The following is an 18,543-nucleotide window of genomic DNA, read 5'->3' on the forward strand; positions in this document are numbered from 1 at the left end:
AGACCAGTTAGCCTGACATCAGTAGTAGGGAAAATAATCTGAGGAAATGTGAAGTTATCCACTTTGGTAGGAAAAATAGAAAAACAGAATATTTTTTAAATGGTGAGACATGTTCGTCTTCAGAGGGACCTGGGTGTCCTTGTACACGAGTCACAGACAGTTAACATGTCAGTACAGCAAGCAATTAGGAAAGCCAATGGTATGCTAGCCTTTATTACAAAAGGATTGGAGTATAAGTGTAAAGAAGTCTTACTGCAATTATATAGGGCCCTGGTGAGACCACACCTGAAGTACTGTGTACAGTTTTGGTCTCCTTACCTAAGGAAGGATATACTTGCCTTTAGAGGGAGTGCAGCAAAGGTTCACTAGACTGATTCCTGGGATGGAGGGATTGTCCTAATGAGAGATTTAGTAGACTAGGCCTATATTCCCTAGAATTTAGAAGAATAAGAGGTAATCTCATTGAAACAAAATTCTGAAGGGGCTTGACAGGGTAGATGTTTGGAGGATGTTTACCCTTGTGGGGGAGCCTAGAACTAGGGGTTCTAGGACTAAGATAAGGAGACATTTCTTCACTCAAAGGACTGTGAATCTTTGAGCATCCACAGCCTTCTTAGGTAGAGAATTCCAGTCGTTGAGTATATTCATGGTGTTGCTTGTAGCAAGTTGGATGTTTTACAAGGACAGGAGTGTTCTAACATGTGGTATGTATAACAACAGAAAATGCTGGAAAAACTCAGCAGGTCAGGCAACATCCGTGGAGAGAAATTTGAGTTGACGTTTCGGGTTTGACCCTTCTTCAAAACTGGAGAGAAAAGGAACTAGATCGAAGGCAGGGCTGCGATCGGACAAAAGAATAAAAGAACCAAAAGAAGTAAAAGAGATTAGAAGCTAGACGAGATGGTAATAGGCTGGGATTAGGTGTAAAGTGTACTGGCAGGGCAAAAGATAGCTGCCAGGTGTGAGAGAGAAACAAAAGGAAAGGGGGGGGGGGGGGAGGAAAGGAGTGGAAAAATATAAGTAAAAATGAAATAGGGGCCGAGGTTATGATCTGAAATTGTTGAACTCGATATTGAGACCGGAAGGCTGCAGAGTGCCTAATCGGAAGATGAGGTGCTGTTCCTCGAGTTTACGTTGAGCTTCCGTGGAACAGTACAAGAGGCCAAGGACGGTGAGGTCCGAGTGGGAATGGAGCGGTGAATTGAAATGACAGGCGACCGGAAGCTCGGGGTCACCCTTACGGACTGAACGGAGGTGTTCCGCAAAGCGGTCACCCAATCTGCGTTTGGTCTCCCCAATGTAGAGGAGACCGCATCGTGAGCAGCGAATACAGTATACTAGATTGCGAGAAGTACAAGTAAATCGCTGTTTCACCTGGAAGGGGTGTTTGGGGCCCTGGACAGTGGGGAGGGGGGAGGTATAGGGGCAGGTGGTATGTATAATCCTGCTAAGGTGGATCTGTGTTTCTTTAAGGCCACAAAGTATTATTATTAACTAAACCCATTAAAGGTTTATTCAGAGTTTGGCTAGGGAACTTTTAACATTAGAATATACTTGTGCATTTCGGCCTGGAGCTCAAGCACCATGTATTTTAACTGTTTAATCTTAGTATGTACTGTAATTAAGAACCCAGGATGAAATGTCTGTTTTTGTTTTGCTCTTCATTGCTAAGATTTTTTAAGTTACAGGTTGCAGACATTGTGACTTGTGTTTAATTAGTATTTTGTGTTTGAGGGGGATATCTGCGCTCTTCCAGTTCTGACCTCTTGTGCATCCCTGATTTTAATCGCTCCACCATTGGTGGCTGTGCGTTGAGCTGCCGAGGCCCCAAGTTCTGGAATTCCCTCCCTAAAGCTCTCCGCCTCTCTACCTCTCTTTCCTCCTTTAAGACGCTCCTTAAAACCTATCTTGCATCTGCCCTAATATCCCCTTATGTGGCTTGGTGTCATTTTGTTTGATAACTCTTCTGTGAAGTGCCTCGGGACATTTTACTATGTTAAAGGTGCTATATAAATGCAAGTTGTTTTCACATTCACATGCACACATTCCAAATAATTCAATTTCATTCTCTTTTTGTGAAGATTGTTAGAACTTTGCTTAAATTTGCCTGTGCTTAAATGTGACACAGAAGTATCCACCATCTCGGTCACTCCCCCTAGTATACATCCTCGAATCTGAAGACCATTGGTTTGATGGCACACCAGTGCTACTTCAGGTCTAATCTGGAGGGTAAGGGCAATCCAAAGCCTCTCCTTACTACTAACTGCCTCCTTTTGACTCTTTCCTGGTTTCCTGTATCCTTACAACTGATGTCATTTGTGAGGAGCTTGTGGATTTCTTTGCCTTCAAAAATTAGTTTATTTACCTCCGTCTCTCTCCCTCTAGCTACTCCAACCTAACAACACTCTATACCTTTTCCCATTTCCACCGTAGCCCTCACTAGACTCCTTTCCTTCATGAGACCACCATCCTAATTCCTTCATGAGATCATCACCCTAATACCTTAATTCCCCCTTTGATCACTCAATTACTACTCCTCAGTCCAGTGTTCATTGATAGTCAGCTGCTTCCTCTCCTCAAGCACTATTTTGTTTCTCACTGCCATAATCTCCCTACTCCTACAAAATTCCTATCCTTGACATCTCCATCCCATATCCCTTTTTTTGTCTTTTGAATTCTGCAATTTGTCATTGCCACCCAACTCTGCCAACCTCGTCTTCTGCCACTGTTAAAATCCCTTCAGTCTGGTCTCAGTCCCTTTCATGGTATTAAGACTGACCTGGCCAAAGTCAATTAGATTTTGTATGACCAACCACAATGTGCTGTCTATCCCGTCTCTCTTTTTTGACATGGTTCTTCCTTTGCCTCTCCTCTGACACTGCCATTACATAGCTCCAGGCCTATCTGTCCCAATACAGACAACTCTTGTCCTGCAGTAGCTGGTCTCCTCCAGTAGCTGGTCTCCTCCCATTCCTCACCTATATGTTGCCATTTTATAATGCCCATAAGCAAGGGATCAGCTTTCATATGCTGACAATACCCAGATTTACTTCTACACCCTGAATGACCTTTTCTATGTTGTCTGACATTGTTTGGTTCTCTCCAAACTCCACGTCTTAGCACCAATCCTAGATGCCAGCACAACCTCTCTGTCCTGCTTGATTGAGCTTCTAACCCCAGATATGGTCCATCAATAAATCTACCTTTTTCCAGCTCTGAAATAGCTTGCATCTCCTGTCTCCATCCCTACCTCTCCCCACTGCTGCTAATATTGTCAATCATGCCTCTGGCACCTAGACTTGACTTTTCCAGGATCCTCTTCCCTGGACACTATCATTCCATCCACCATAAACCCCAGCTCATCCTATTCTGCACAAAGTTTCACTTGCCTATAGCCTCTGTCCTTGCTGATCTCCATCTCTGTCCCTCAAAATCCTTGTCTACAGACCCCTCAAATGTCTTGCTCCTCCAGCCCTATAACATTGCTTGCACCGCTCCAATATGGGGCTGGTGGGGCAGCCTGCACTCCTGGTGTCACCTGCGTTCTCTTTCCACCACATTCCCAGGCCACTGGAGCCTTCACCGTTATGCCAGATTTTTTGTGCTGCCCCCTCCCTCTGCTGTAACTATTTACACAAATGGGATACATCTTTTATTTCTCTCATTTCTCTCATTATTGCCTCCTTTTGTCACACCATTATCACTTCTGTCATTTAATCATTTCCTGTCCTCTACCTAATCACAGACCACTTTTTTTTTTCTCCCTGCCCCTTTTCCCGGGCTCGCTTCCTCGTTATAAGCGGTTTATCGGTAACATCTCTTGATTCTATTGAAAGATCATCAACCTAAAACATTAAGCCTACTGTCCTCTCTCCACTGATGCTGCCTGACCGGCTGAGTGTTTGTTTCTAGCATTTTCTGTTTTTTAGATCAGGTCAGTTAGCCAATTAGATGGGTGGACGGTCAATTATTTTTGAATTTTAAATATTTGCTCCAAATACTGTGTGCTCTGACTGGAAGATGCAAATTATTTAAAAAACCATGGCCCAGAATGTGCTGGAGCGAGGCATTTTGCAGGCAGTGCTGTGAGTTGGATTTTTTTCCTCCCCCTCCAGCTCCAATTAATTTTGCGTCACAAATTGCTGGAAGTGCGAGTTGATTGCGATGACGTCATCAGGGCATTTGGGACCTTAGTGAATGACAGGACCAATAGTCTATCTCCTTAACCAATGAAATGATTTGAATGATTAGCAAAGCGGCAGCTTGGACATTATTTAAACAAAGTTTAGCACTGAATTACATGCAGGAAAATGTAGTTCTAAGTTTTTTTTTTTGCCTATGGAACATGACTCACAAACATGAATAAGACGGCCTCCTGCCCAGGGTTCAGATTGTTTTTTAATTCATGAAATTCAGGAACCGAAGGCAGCTGCTGCCTACATGTGAAAGCAATATATTTTATAGCAATTCAAAGCATGTGTTACTTGTGGAATCGGCATGGTGATTGTTGGTTACTTACAAATTAGTGCGCCCACATACTTTGAGGGGGGAACTCGAAATTGTGACGAGCCAAAATTAATTTATCATCAACTTTACTCCCACAACAAATCAATTTAACCAATTTGTTTAACTGATTGGTTTAATCAGTTTAACTTGCATCCTGGTTATGTGCTTTATGTGGCATGTGCAGAACAGTTATCATTTAATTGCTAACTGGTTTCAAAGTAGAAGACCGTTGGAAACATAAATGACCCCATTAACAGGGTCCTTACGCCATTAAATAACGGCCTTAACTTTCTGCAGTGGGTTTAATTTGTTTTTACAGTACATTTGTTGCAATTTCTTGACACTCCATGGAAGTTGACAGCGAGCTCCGGTTTTTGCGAGACCAATGGCGGAGGACTGCAAATCATCCAGCAATTTGCAACACGCGGTGTATCACTTCCTTGCCACAAATTGCTGGATTTTTTTTCCCACATTAATAACTGCGTGCACTTTAACTCGCCGTTATTTGCCAGAAAATTGTGTGCCTTTTGTTTACCTGCCTGTTGAAAGAGGATCTGGAGATTTTTCAAAGAACCTTGCTTAGTGAGAGAGATTATTTATTTGTTTTGAGAAACTGCCTGTGCAGAAGCCCTAGTTCAACTAGATCAAGCCTATTTCTAGGTAACTGCAGTGAGAGAACAGTGTGAGTGGCAACGTGTGTGCTTACATAAAATGATTAAATTTATGGGACTCTGAATGAGAATAAGCATCCTGAAATGCAGTGACTTAGTTTCAGAAAGCAGTTAAAATGATCACTAAGTACTGTATTGCTATTTTATCTACAGTTTTAACTTGGAGTAAATTTATTTCTCCTTGTAGTTTAGCCTGAAATATATGGACTGTTGGTATGGTGTTTTTCCGCTTCTGAGAGCCGAGATCAGTATATGGTGGGCATCCTGTACAATTTCCAATATAATCCAGTGGTACAGGGATCGATTGTTAGCCCTGAGGCATGCTATATTTAGTTCACTACACATTTCATAAGAGACTGCATGTGAAAACTGCCTTTATCAGTGAGCAAAGGTAGTGTGTTAGGCAACAGGCTGAATTGAAACTATCATGTCATATTTACATGTTTTTTACATTTTCAAAACCAAAAGTTGTCCTGTAATTCACTATTTCTGTTACCGTTGTGCATGCTCACGTTTCCCATCAGTATGTAGATAAAGTGCAGGGGAAACACAACTTTAATTTTGTTGTTGTTTTTGAGGTCTCCATCTCAAATGACACACTTTTTGTCACCAAACTGGACTATTGGATAAAGTGTGGCAGTTGATCTGCAGACTAGAGGTACATGAGCAGATAAATGAATTTTAACTTTTCACATTGGTGCAATAGCGATGTAATTTCTGCAAACTTGGGGAAAATTCACCTTTTGCTTTCTACATTTATGGAAAATGGAGATTTTGAGAAGGATTGGTATTCATTGTTTAGGGGTGGGTCACACTGCACTGTCTTGATCTAGCATAAAATGAAGGAAGGAGAAAAGACTACTTAATCCCTTTATCTCGTGTGGACATCCATTTCCTGTTACAAACCTGATCTGACCATTTTTTAATTTTCGTGCTTAAAAATCACTGCCATTTACTATATACAGGAATTGGGAATGAGCATTGTGGAGCTAATATTTTTAGTTCAGAGCTTCTTTAGCTCTTAATCCTTTTGTTTCTAGTTTTTTAGTTTTGTACAGAACTCATCTGTTCATGATCAATTCCATTCATTATTTTAAAAGCTTTTAAAGATATTTGTTAATTCCTCTGATTTTAAATCAGTTAGAATAGATTTGCCTTTGTTTGGTTTTCTTCCTGCTCTATAATCTCACATCTGCAATAATCTTTCTAGCATTCCTTTGTAATCTCCTTCGTGTTTCATAGTACAGCGACCACAGCTGGACACAGCATGGTGTCTGGCTAATGTGTGACAGATTGTTCATTTCACTTCCATGGACTGTATTCTATGGGTGTACTTGCATGCCCTAATGTATGGTAAACTGTTACACCTAAATCCTTTGACTTGCAAAATGAAAGTTATATTAACCCATGGAGCACTGCAGATGAATTGTCCCATCAGGGCACTTGCAGACTGCTAATCATCAGTAGAGCTTGTCATGCTGTATTGTTTTATGGTTTGATACTTTCAATAAATGCATGACAAATTCTGTTGGTTGCAAGCGGGTGAATCATTAGACTCCTGTGCTTTCAAAAGTGGCCTTCAGTTAATTTCCAGAGATCAATTTTTCTAATGCAAGTCTTTCCTCCCAAAGTTGACTGGGACCCAGGAGACGAAGGAAAATTAGTAAATAAAACAGAATAAATTGGAAGAAAGTACAATAGCGTAGATTAAATAGAAATGAAATTCAAATGGAGAATATTTTTTAAAAATAGGAATATGGGAAAAGCATAACATTTAAGTTTTTAAAAAAATGCTTATTTGAGTTGTTTAGGATTAAAATGCTTAGTAATAAAGCCACTCTTGACATTTGAGTAGCTTTATTACTGACGTGATGCACAGTATGTGAACGGAAACAAATTGATAATTACAGGTGCACGGAGGATATAATTCCCTTACCTGCCAGAGCTCTAAAGTTTAAATACTTTAATGATATTAATTTCAGAGTAAATGGGATTCAAGTCGATGGCTCCCGTTGCAGTGCTAGCATCAGCACCGGTGTGATGGGCCAATTGCCAGACTCCTGTGCTCTAAACTTTACCATTCTATGATTTCCCACTAATCGCCATTTGCAATTCATCCACTCAGTTACCGAGTACCTTTTTGATTTTAAGTACTTGCTTCAAGCATTGCGCTTTCTTAATAACTTGGTAATATCTGCATACTTGCACATACTCCTTATAATGCTTACGCAGTGTCTGGATCACTGGTCCCAGCTGTCCAATCAGAACCACCCTGTACTATTGAGCACAACTCTTGGGTTTATTATTTAGCCAGTAATTATCATCAATTTACCCCTCTTAACCCTCATCACCTTCCTCCTCCCCTTCCAGTCTGCTACAATCATTTTCACTTTAGGCACAAATCTCATCTGAGGCACCTAATGCTGTGGGGCTCTAAGGCATTTAATAACATCCCTACGTTTCTAAGTTATTTACTGAATTTAAAACCTAACTAGAAAATAGTTACCAGAATGTGCTGGCTGACCTACATTGGCTCCCAGTTAAGCAACACCTCAAAATTCTCATCCTTGTTTTCAAATCCCTCCATGGCCTCGCCCCTCCCTATCTCTGTAATCTCCTCCAGCCCCACAACCCCCGAGATATCTGCGCTCCTCTAATTCTGCCCCCTGGAGCATCCCCAATTATAATTGCTCAACTATTGGTGGCTGTGCCTTCAGCTACCTAGGCTCTAAGCTCTGGAATTCCTTGCCTAAACCTCTCCGCCTCTACCTCTCTTTCCTCCTTTCGACGCTCCTTAAAACCTACCTCTGACCAAGCTTTTGGCCACCTGCCCTAATTTCTCCTTATGTGGCTCAGTGTAAAATTTTTGTCTTCTAACACTCCTGTGAAACGCCTTGGGGCGTTTTACTATATTAAAGCCGCTACTGTATATAAATACATCATGTTGTAGAATTTAGAGCAAATTAGTATTTTTTGTAATTTTATAAAATGACTTGAAGAAATCGCACCGTACTGTTGTGAAATAATGGAGAGGTGCATAAGGTGGTTCAAATGTACAAAAAATCTTTTATGTTTTTGCAGGAATTGACTATAAGACCACTACAATCCTGCTGGATGGCAGGCGTGTAAAGCTAGAGCTCTGGTAAGACTATATATTTTATAAATGTTTTTTCATATTTTGACAATTATTGTGGTAGTACTTTATGTAGTTTTGTTCCCAAGTATTGATGGGGGAGGATTCAGTAACATTCAGAGACTGTTTACAAATTAAACCCCTGGGCTTCTCAGGTACTGCCCAGGACCATTCACAAAGAACTTGCTTATGATTTCTATAAACTATTATATAATGAGCAGAGAAAACCATGGCATACATTTTCTTAGTTCGGATTCTAATCCCCGCGACTACATATGGTCAAGAGTTGGAAATGTACTTTCACTTAAAAACGAAACCATGGAACTCCACAATGGCGCGACTTTAAAGTTGGCTGAGTTAGCTAACTAGTGTGTAGCATACATTGGTTGAGTGACAATTGCAAACTAATTTCTTAGATTGATATACCATACGGATTGTACGTGTATACATCGTTGTGTGTAGTTTCCTCAAATATGCTTCACTTTGCAAACCTTCAAGCACAAGCTAACAGCAGAGAAGTGCTTTCTGTTTAAAATATTCATACTGTGAAATGTAAGTTTATTTGTTTTAACCCAATTTAATGATTCATTTTCAGTAAGAACAATTTAATTGTTCAGGTAAATGTATTGATTGCATTCTAAGGATGTCTTTGTCGCTGGTAAGACCGGCCATTATTTCACATCCCAATATGCTGCAAGAAGGAGATGGTGACGGTGCTTCTTGATACAACTGAGTGGCTTGCTAGGCCACTTCAGAGGGCAGTTAAGAGTCAACCACATTGGTGTAGGCCAGACCGAGTAAGGACGGCAAGCTTCATTCCCGTAAGAAAATTAGTGAACCAGTTAGGTTTTTATGACAATCCAACAACTTCATGGTCAGTTTTACTGATTTTTAACTTCTTGGTCCCAAATTTTGTAAATTGAATTCAAATTCTCCAACTGCCATGATGGAATTTGAACTCTAGTTCTCTGGATTGTCGGTTGTGGCTCCGTGGTAGCACTCTAGTTTGAGTCCGAAGGTTGCGGGTTCAAGTCCCACTCCAGAGACTTGAGCACATAGTTCAGGCTAACACCTCAGTGCAGTACTGAAGGAGTGCTGCGTTGTTGGAGGTGCCATCTTTCAGATGAGACATTAAACTGTGAGGTTCCGTCTGTCCTCTCGGATGGACATGAAACATCCCATGGTACCATTCGAAGAAGAATAGGGGAGTTTTCCTGGTGGTCTGGCCAACCAACATCACTAAAACAGATTATCTGGTCATGTATCTCATTGCTGTTTGTGGGACCTTGCTGTACTCAAATTGGCTGCCACGTTTTCCTACATTACAACAGTAACTGCTCTTCAAAAAGTACTTAATTGGCTGTTTGGGATGTTCTGAAGTTGTGAAAGGCACAGTATAAATGCACGTTCTTTTTCTTTTTTTCCTCTTGTTCTCTCTCTTTCTCTTTCTCTCTTTCCCCCCCCCCCCCCCCACAGACAGGAGTAGGCCATTCAGTTCCTCGAGCCTGTTCCACCATTCAAGTAGATCATGGTTGCTTGTGTAACCAGTACACTACCGTACCTCATGGCAAAACAAATCTTATTAGAAGTTTCTCCATAGAATACAATGTAATGACCCTCATATATAAGTGAATGCAATCTATTGCTGTAACAAAAGATTATCCACTGCGTGTCTGCCAAAAGTCATTCATTAAAGCATTGTTTGTACATTTAGACACTGAGTTGAACCTATGGTATATTTACACAAGATTCCTTGTGATCCCAAATAATCAAAGCGAAGCGCAGGCTGCTTTAAAAAGAAAAAGTCGACACTTCCTTTTCCACCAGAAAAGGATGTCAGACACTTGCTAAAACAGAATGTACGTTTTTCACTTCTTTGGCCTCCCCGAAGGAGGTGTGGCCATTCAGGGTGACCTGTTCAGCCCTGAATCAGTTCAACATTAAATACATTAGTCGTGCAATACAATAATGTACTGATTAGAAAATTCCCAATAGATTGCCACGATTCCAAAAAGATATACCCGTGCTATTAAACTGAAATAGTTTTTCTTCTAGGAAATGATCCCTAAAAATCTTAACAAAGAAAACTGCTACTGACTTGAATATAGATGTTTGAACTCCACATACTGAACAGGACTCTGTATTTTGAAGGAAACGAGAAAAAGCTTTGCAGGATCAGATTGATGAATATATGTGGCTAAATAGCAATTTTTTAATGACTGTCTCCATTTAATGATAACCCTGATCACTAAAGAATGATGCAAAACCTTTACTCTCAGCAATTCAATAAAATGTCGTGGTAATGTTCAGTGAAGTAAATTGAAACATTATTGGTAAGGAAGGCCTTTCCACAGGTGAAATTCAATTAGATATGTTCATAAATTAAAGAAAATGGGATAGGTTTAATATTTAAAATCATTGACTCATTTTCAGACATGCAAACTTAGATTTCCAAACTCTAGATAAATTCAATTGCAGCTCCCCATATTTGGCATGTTACACTGAGTTGGGTTGCTAGATGGTGAATTTTTTGAGAAGCAGTATAAATTCCAGAGTTCCCAGAGACAGTGAAAAGGCCAATTTTTTCCCTTCTAGTTCAGGTACTTTAATGAGAAATCGTGTCTGACGTGGAGATCAGTGTTACTTTTCATAATGTTGCTAACACCGTATCACACAAATCCAGATTTGTAAATCTGGGGCTCTTGAGTAGCAAAGGTCTCCTTCGATTCCTAATCTTGATGAATGTAAGTTTTATTGCTAATCGTAATCAGACTGGAGGCATCAAACAGTTGTCCCATTTTCCCCACCCATGTGGAAATGGAGCAAATAAACAAATTAAGCCAGGAGACTGGAAGGTAACGAACACCTGTATAAGAAGTGGGGTTGGTGGGGAGGGGGCAAGGATAAAGCAGGTAACTGTAGATTAAATAGTCTCACAGTTGTGAACAAACTCTTCTGAGATAATTGAGGGAAGTCAGCACGGTTTTTTTAAAAACAAGTTGTCTTTTTACAATTGTTTTTTAAGCGATTGGGTAGATAAAAGCGATTTATAGTTAGGGGGAACAGACGGGTGTTTCTGCAGCCACAGACGTGATTCCAGGATGGTATGTTGCCTCCCTGGTGCCAGGGTCAAGGGTGTCACTGAGCGGCTGTCGAACATGGTGAGGGTGAATGGCCATATCGGTAAAGACATAGGTAGAAAGAGGGATGAGGTTCTGCAGGCAGATTTTAGGGAGCTAGGAAAGAGAAAAGAAAAGCGAGACCTCAAAGGTAGTAATCTCCGGATTACTCCCGGTGCCACGTGCTAGTGAGTATAGAAATAGGAGGATAGAGCAGATGAATGCGTGGCTGGAGAGATGGTGCAGGATGGAGGGCTTTAGATTCCTGGGCCATTGGTTTGGCTCTGGGGGAGTTGGGACCTGTATAGGCCAGACAGGTTGCACCTCAACAGAGCCTAGACCAACATCCTTGAGGGGGGGTTGGTTCTAGTGCTGTTGGGGAGGGTTTAAACTAATTTGGCAGGGAGATGGGCACCAGGATGTAGCATTAATTGGGAGAGACAGATAGCCCTAGAGTAAGACATTATATGGTATTAGGTGGGGTCAGACTAAGAGAGAATACAAGAAGATCTAAGATAGGTTTACAGTGCATGTGTGTGAATGCAAAAAGTGCGGTAAAAAAGGTTGGTGAGCTGCAGGCGCAAATAGACACATGGAATATGATTTAATGGCGATAACGGAGACCTGGCTCAAACAAGAGCAGGATTGGGTACTAAATATTCCTGGATATAAGGTGTTCAGGAAAGATAGGGAAGGAAAGAAAGGAGGTGGGGTGGCAGTATTGATTAAGAGAATATTAGCGCTGGAGAGAGAGGATGTCCTGGAGGGGTCAAGAACAGAATCTATTTGGTTAGAGTTGAGAAACAATAGAGGTGCCATTACACTACTAGGTGTATTCTATAGACCACCAACTTGTGGGAAGGATATAAAGAAGCAAATTTGCAGGGAAATTACAGAGAGGTGCAAGAACTATAGAGTAGTGATAATGGGGAACGTCAACTATCCTAATTTAGACTGGGATAGTAATAGTGTAAAGGGCAGAGAGGGGGGAAGAATTTCTGAAGTGTGTTCAGGAGAACTTTCTTGATCAATATGTTTCCAGCCCAACAAGGAAGGAGTTGCTGGATCTGGGGAATGAGGTGGGTCAAGTGGAGCAAGTGTCAGTAGGGGAACATTTAGGGAACAGTGATCATAGTATCATAAGGTTTAGATTAGCTATGGAAAAGGACAGGGAGAAATCTAGAGTAAAAATACTTAATTGGAGGAAGGCAAATTTCAGTGGGTTGAGAAGGGATCTGGCCCGGGCAGATTGGCAGACAAAACTGTAATCAAACAATGGGCTGCCTTTCAAGAGGAGATGGTTCCGGTACAGTCGAGGTACATTCCCACGAGGGGGAAAGGTAGGGCAACTAAAGTCAGTGCTCCCTGGATGATGAAAGAGATGTAAGATGAAGCAGGAAAAGGGGGTGTATGACAGATGTCTGGTTGAGAATACTAGTGAGGACTAGGCTGAATATAGAAAGTTCAGAGGGGAAGTGAAAAAGGAAGTAAGAGGGGCAAAGAGAGAGTATGAGAATTGATTGGCAGCTAACAAAAGGGAATGCAAAAGTCTACTATAGGCATATAAATAGTAAATGGGTAGTAAGAGGAGGGGTGGGGCCGACTAGGGACCAAAATGGAGACGAGGGCATGGCTGAGGTATTAACTGGGGACTTTGCATCTGTCTTTACTAAGGAAGAAGATGCTGCCAAAGTCATAGTGAAAGAGGAGGTAGTTGAGATACTGGATGGGATAAAAATTGATAGAGGTACTAGAAAGGCTGGCTGTACTTAAAGTAGATAAGTCACCAGGACAGGATGGGATGCATCCTAGGATGCTGAGGGAAGTAAAGGTGGAAATTGCAGAGGTACTGGCCATAATCTTCCAATCCTCCTTGGATATGGGGTGGTGCCAGAGGACTGGAGAATTGCAAATGTTACACCCTTGTTCAAAAAGGTGTAAGGATAAACCCAGCAACTACAGGCCAGTCAGATTAACCTCAGTAGTGGGGAAGCTTTTAGAAGTGATAATCTGGGGCAAAATTAACAGTCACTTGGACAAGAGTGGGGGTTAATTAAGGAAAGCCAGTGTGGATTTGTTAAAGGCAAATCATGTTTAACTAACTAACTTGATTGAGTTTTTTGATGAGGTAACAGAAAGGGTTGATGAGGGCAATGCGGTTGATGTGGTGTACATGGACTTCCACAAGGCGTTTGATAAAGTGCCACATAACAGGCTTGCCAACAAAGTTGAAGCCCATGGAATAAGAGGGACAGTGGCAGCATGGATACGAAATTGGCTAAGTGACAGGAAACCGAGAGCAGTGGTGAACGGTTGTTTTTCAGACTGGAGGAAGGTATACAGTGGTGTTCCCCAGGGGTCAGTACTAGAACCGCTGCTTTTCTTGATCTATATTAATGACTTGGACTTGGGCGTACAGGGCACAATTTCAAAATTTGCAGATGACACAAAACTTGGAAGTATAGTGAACAGTGAGGAGGATAGTGATAGACTTCAAGAAGACATAGACAGGCTGGTGGAATGGACGGACATGTGGCAAATGAAATTTAACGCAGAAAAGTGCAAAGTGATACATTTTTGATAGAAAAAACGAGGAGAGGCAATATAAACTAAAGGGTACAATTTTAAAGTGGGTGCACGAACAGAGAGACCTGGGGGTATATGTGCACAAATCATTGAAGGTGGCAGGGCAGGTTGAGAAAGCGGTTAAAAAAACATACGGGATCCTGGGCTTCATAAATAGAGGCATAGAGTATAAAAGTAAGGAAGTTATGATGAACCTTTATAAAACACTGGTCCGGCCTCACCTGGATTATTGTGTCCAATTCTGGGCACCGCACTTTAGGAAGAATGTGAAGGCCTTCGAGAGGGTGCAGAAAAGATTTACGAGAATGGTTCCAGGGATGAGGGACTTCAGTTACGTGGATAGACTGGAGAGGCTGGGGTTCTCCTTAGAGCAGAGAAGGTTGAGAGGAGATTTGATAGAGGTGTTCAAAATCATGGGCCTAAACAAAGTAGATGGAGAGAAACTGTTCCCATTGGCGGAAGGGTCGAGAAGCAGAGGACACAAAGGCGACCTGAGGAAAACTTTTTTACGCAGAGAGTGGTTAGGATCTGGAATGCACTGCCTGAAAGGGTGGTGGAGGCAGACTCAATCGTGGCTTTCAAAAGGGAATTGGATAAGTACCTGAAAGAGAAAAAATTGCAGGGCTACGGGAAAAGGGCAGGGGAGTGGGACTAGCTGAAGTGCTCTTGCAGAGAGCTGGCATGGGCTTGATGGGCCGAATGGCCCCCTTCTGTGCTGTAACCATTCTATGATTCTGTGATTTTCAGAAGGCGTTCAGTAAGGTGTCTCAGGAGGCTTGTTACATAATTTATTCATAGTCAATCACCTATACTGGGAAGTGAAGACCAAGTGCTGCCTTTAGGTGAAAGGGGTTAGAGGGCAGGAGATAATTGGACCATGATTGGAAGATGTAATTCAGCCCCCATTTTAAAGTCATACATTCTGTCCTTTTTTTTTATTTTAAAAAGCCTTTGATAAAACTTGCACTAATTTGTGAAGCTGAGAGCTAGAGTTGTTTGCAGCATAGTTTCTCTGCAGTCTAGTCTGAGTAGCTGGAAGATGCAAAACAGAGGGCTACTGTTCCCACTGGCGGGAGGGTGTAATCATAGCATGCCAAGTTTACATAGGCAGTTTCCAATATAAATGTGGACATAGGAATTTATAATGAGAAAATTTGACACAGGAAGTACACACAGACGTGTGTGCATTGCCCTCTCTCCCTCTCGCACTAGCTCGGTCGTATAAACAATAAGCAATTTGTTAGCTTGCCTTGGTAATCAGAATGCACTTGACATCCATTGTGTTGAAAAATCTTTGATCCGTGTATGTCTGTCTGTGATGCGGGCATTCAAGTTTTTTTGAAACGGGTAGTCAAGTTTTTAAAGAGAAAGCTGCATGGGCTTCCATGGAAACTAAGGTTAGAAATTATTGGAGGACAATTAGAAGTCATCTTGTTTAAGTCAAGTAAGATGACCCACTTATCCAAAAAAAAAAGACCCACTTATGGGAAAGCATGGCATGTTGTTGTATGTTACGTGAAGTTAAGTTGAAACAGGTGAGATTGATTGTTAACTGCTATTCTGTATGTTCACTACACTATAAAATTAAGTAGCTTAATTCATGTGTCTTTGTCTCCAAGTGTTGCGTGACCCATCTTCAACCAGATCGAAGAAACACACACGCAAAAGACAAATGCTCAGTTCAGATCACGAGGATGCAATTGTTGCACTCATGGGTTATGCTATTATACAAGTAGATATGGGATAGTATGAGTCACCCCTCATAAAAGTAAGATGCTCAGACTACTTCCAGAAGTGACAATCACTGAACCCAAGATGGTATCTATGGCAAACTCAAATTTAATTTAATTTCTGTCTGTCACGCTCTCTCTGTCTGTCTCACTCACTTTCACTCTCACTCTGACACTCTCGTTTTCACTGTCTGTCACTCGGTCTTGTCCTCTCCCTGTCTGCCGCTCTCCCTTTCACTAATGGAAGCATAGAGAACAACACCAGTGTGCAATATAAGTTTACCAAGATAATACCAGGTGTAAGAAGCAGTAGTTTATAGATGAGAAACTTGAAAAGCTTGTAGATTACTTCTATTGGAATAGAGAAGGCTACGGGTAGATTTATTAGAGCTTTTTAAAATTATGAAGGATTTTGATAGTATTTCGCTATTTATCCTCTGCTGTTTGGGGAGTTAAAATTATCACTGAGAGTGAGGAGAGAGATTAGGAGAAACTTCTATATGCAGAGAATTGTTCAGAGCATGGATTGCTTTGAGAGAGCAGGTGAGGCAGCAACCCATGCATTGTTTAGAGGAGGACTAGTAAACATTTGAAGTAGATGGAAAGAGCGCAGAGCAGTGGGATTAGTTTTGCGTTGCTTTAGCAAAGCACCCGCCCAGATACGATTAGCTAACTGACCCTCCTATGTGCTGTAAACTTCTATAGTTCTACCTTCTAGTCTACTATATAATGTTATAATCCACTTTAGGAGTACCGAACCAAGCCTACACGTGCCCTGGGTAGCTTCCTTCATCCCCCGCCATCCTATTGAGTGCCATTTTAACATTCTGGACCTACTGTTGAACATTGAAATGTCCTAAGAAAGTAAATTGCGTTTCTTCAATGCATGTGAGTCTGCCATGAAATCCACACAACCTGAGTGAAAGTTCGAATCCGTTTCTCCACCCTTCGGGCAGAAATATTGAAATGAGCCTTTTTAGCTGAGCAGGGCTGGCACACATCACAGGATATTGTAGACCACTGAAATCAACACCATATTTTTTTTCAAGCAATGAGCCAGTTCTCTCTGCTTCATCAAAGGAATTAAGTGTCAGTAGCATCATATGAGCTGCTGCCATTTTCTACAGTTGATGGGATTACCCATTTACCCTTTGCCATGAACTAGAACTCTGATTGCTTTCCCTCCTCCCACTACTGAGATTATAGAGATGGTGTACAAATGTTTACACCAATATTTTTTATTTGGAGTTTGCAGAAAACCCAAAAAATTGCCTAAATGCATGGAAAGCCTTCAAATGTCCTTGTCTATAGCTTTTGTTTTACTAAGTTGCTGAGGCTCAGATTTTTTCTCACTACGTAGTTTTCTTTCCTCTCCCAAAGGCATTGACTCCTTGCTGGGTTTGCTTCTATTGGTGTTTGGCATCCAGCAGTACCTCACTCAAGTGGCCATTATTCAACAGGCTATTTGACTACACGAGGGTTACAGCTGAGCCCAGTCTATTCCTCAGCTCTGCTACATATATACGTGCATGCTAACAGCAGGAGTCACTAGGTTGTGATCAGGAGCAGGATATCTGGCTGATTTTTCTCCCACCCCTTCTCTTTCCCAACCCAGCTGAGTTGGGGACAGTTGTGCCCTTACCGTTGTTCCAGTTACCCCAGCATGGAGCAAGAATTGAATTTGAGACCTTACGGGTTTGTATGGCTAAGCTCCTTACTAATAAACTCACTGAGTCATGAGGGGCCCTATAATATCATGGTTAATAGATCTTGTCTCTGGATATGTCTTTTTTTTTGGAGCTCACATTTGGGTTTTGGTTGTTGTGTTTTTTGTTTTAAAAAGCCTCAGATCAGCAGGTTTTAAAAGTAATCTTGACCGGAAAGCCCAGAGCTTTCGTTTTATCATTGGGGTTCATCAGGTGTAAACTGACTGGAAAGATGTGTTGAAATGGCTAATGAGACACAGCAGGGAAAGTAGCATAGTTAAGCTGGAACATATTCTGTTCAAGTCTTCAAAACAGTTCTTTAAAAAAGAGATTATGACATAACCAGACAAGCGGTACAAAAGAGTTCTCGAGAACAAGGATATCACTGAAAAATAATTTGTATGAGGCGTTAAGCAAATAGCTTTTTCAAGTGGCAGTATAGATCAAGAATATTGAAGTTCTTTTAAAAATGAGGTAGCATGTATGGGATTATATAATTCTGGTTAGTTTTTTCACACATGAAAGCAAAAACATTCAAATGAGAATACAGAAAATACTCTCAAATCTTATTAGTAAAATAACTAAAACCTGGAGGTTAAATTGAATCCAACTTGATCTGTTTTTTGATAGGCCAGAAATACCAAATCATCTGGAGATGGTCAGTCTTTATTACTCAATGTTGTGTTAAAGTCAAAGGCACACACCCTACTCTACATATCACATTTAGCATAAAGCTGTGTCTATCTTGGCAAAGGTATAACTTCAGTGTTCAAGATGGGTGTCTCTGCCACCCTCTACTGTTGTGTGTGGTATGCAATTTATATAGACAGAACACGGAGTAATGTCTCTGAATAACCAATGATGGCCATAGATGGGTAGTTCTACAGTTATTTTCACGGGTCAAAGTGAAACTGGTTCCTGCATTAGAATATCTAATTGTTTACAGTACAGTTTTTAACTTTTACAAATATTGATTTAAAAATTTCTAATGGAAATTCAACATACGTTTAAGTCAAGATATTTCATATCTTTAATGGGCAGACTATGTATAATATAATTCATCACCTAGATACTGAGATAGTAAAACACTGT

The 18,543-nt window shown here is 41.1% G+C and overlaps 1 protein-coding gene across 1 annotated transcript in view; it reads left to right on the plus strand.

Moving 5' to 3' along the window:
• rab40c (RAB40c, member RAS oncogene family) overlaps positions 1–18,543 on the plus strand; it is a 107,123-nt gene that overhangs the window by 55,061 nt on the left and 33,519 nt on the right. The window contains exon 2 of the mRNA XM_086000430.1: positions 8,259–8,319. Coding sequence (XP_085856556.1) covers positions 8,259–8,319 — 61 coding nt within the window. The remainder of the gene's footprint in view (positions 1–8,258; positions 8,320–18,543) is intronic.

Source organism: Somniosus microcephalus, chromosome 11 (assembly GCF_052327205.1).
Source record: "Somniosus microcephalus isolate GS21.2 chromosome 11, FLI_Smic_1.0, whole genome shotgun sequence".
Classification (NCBI taxonomy): Eukaryota; Metazoa; Chordata; class Chondrichthyes; order Squaliformes; family Somniosidae; genus Somniosus; species Somniosus microcephalus.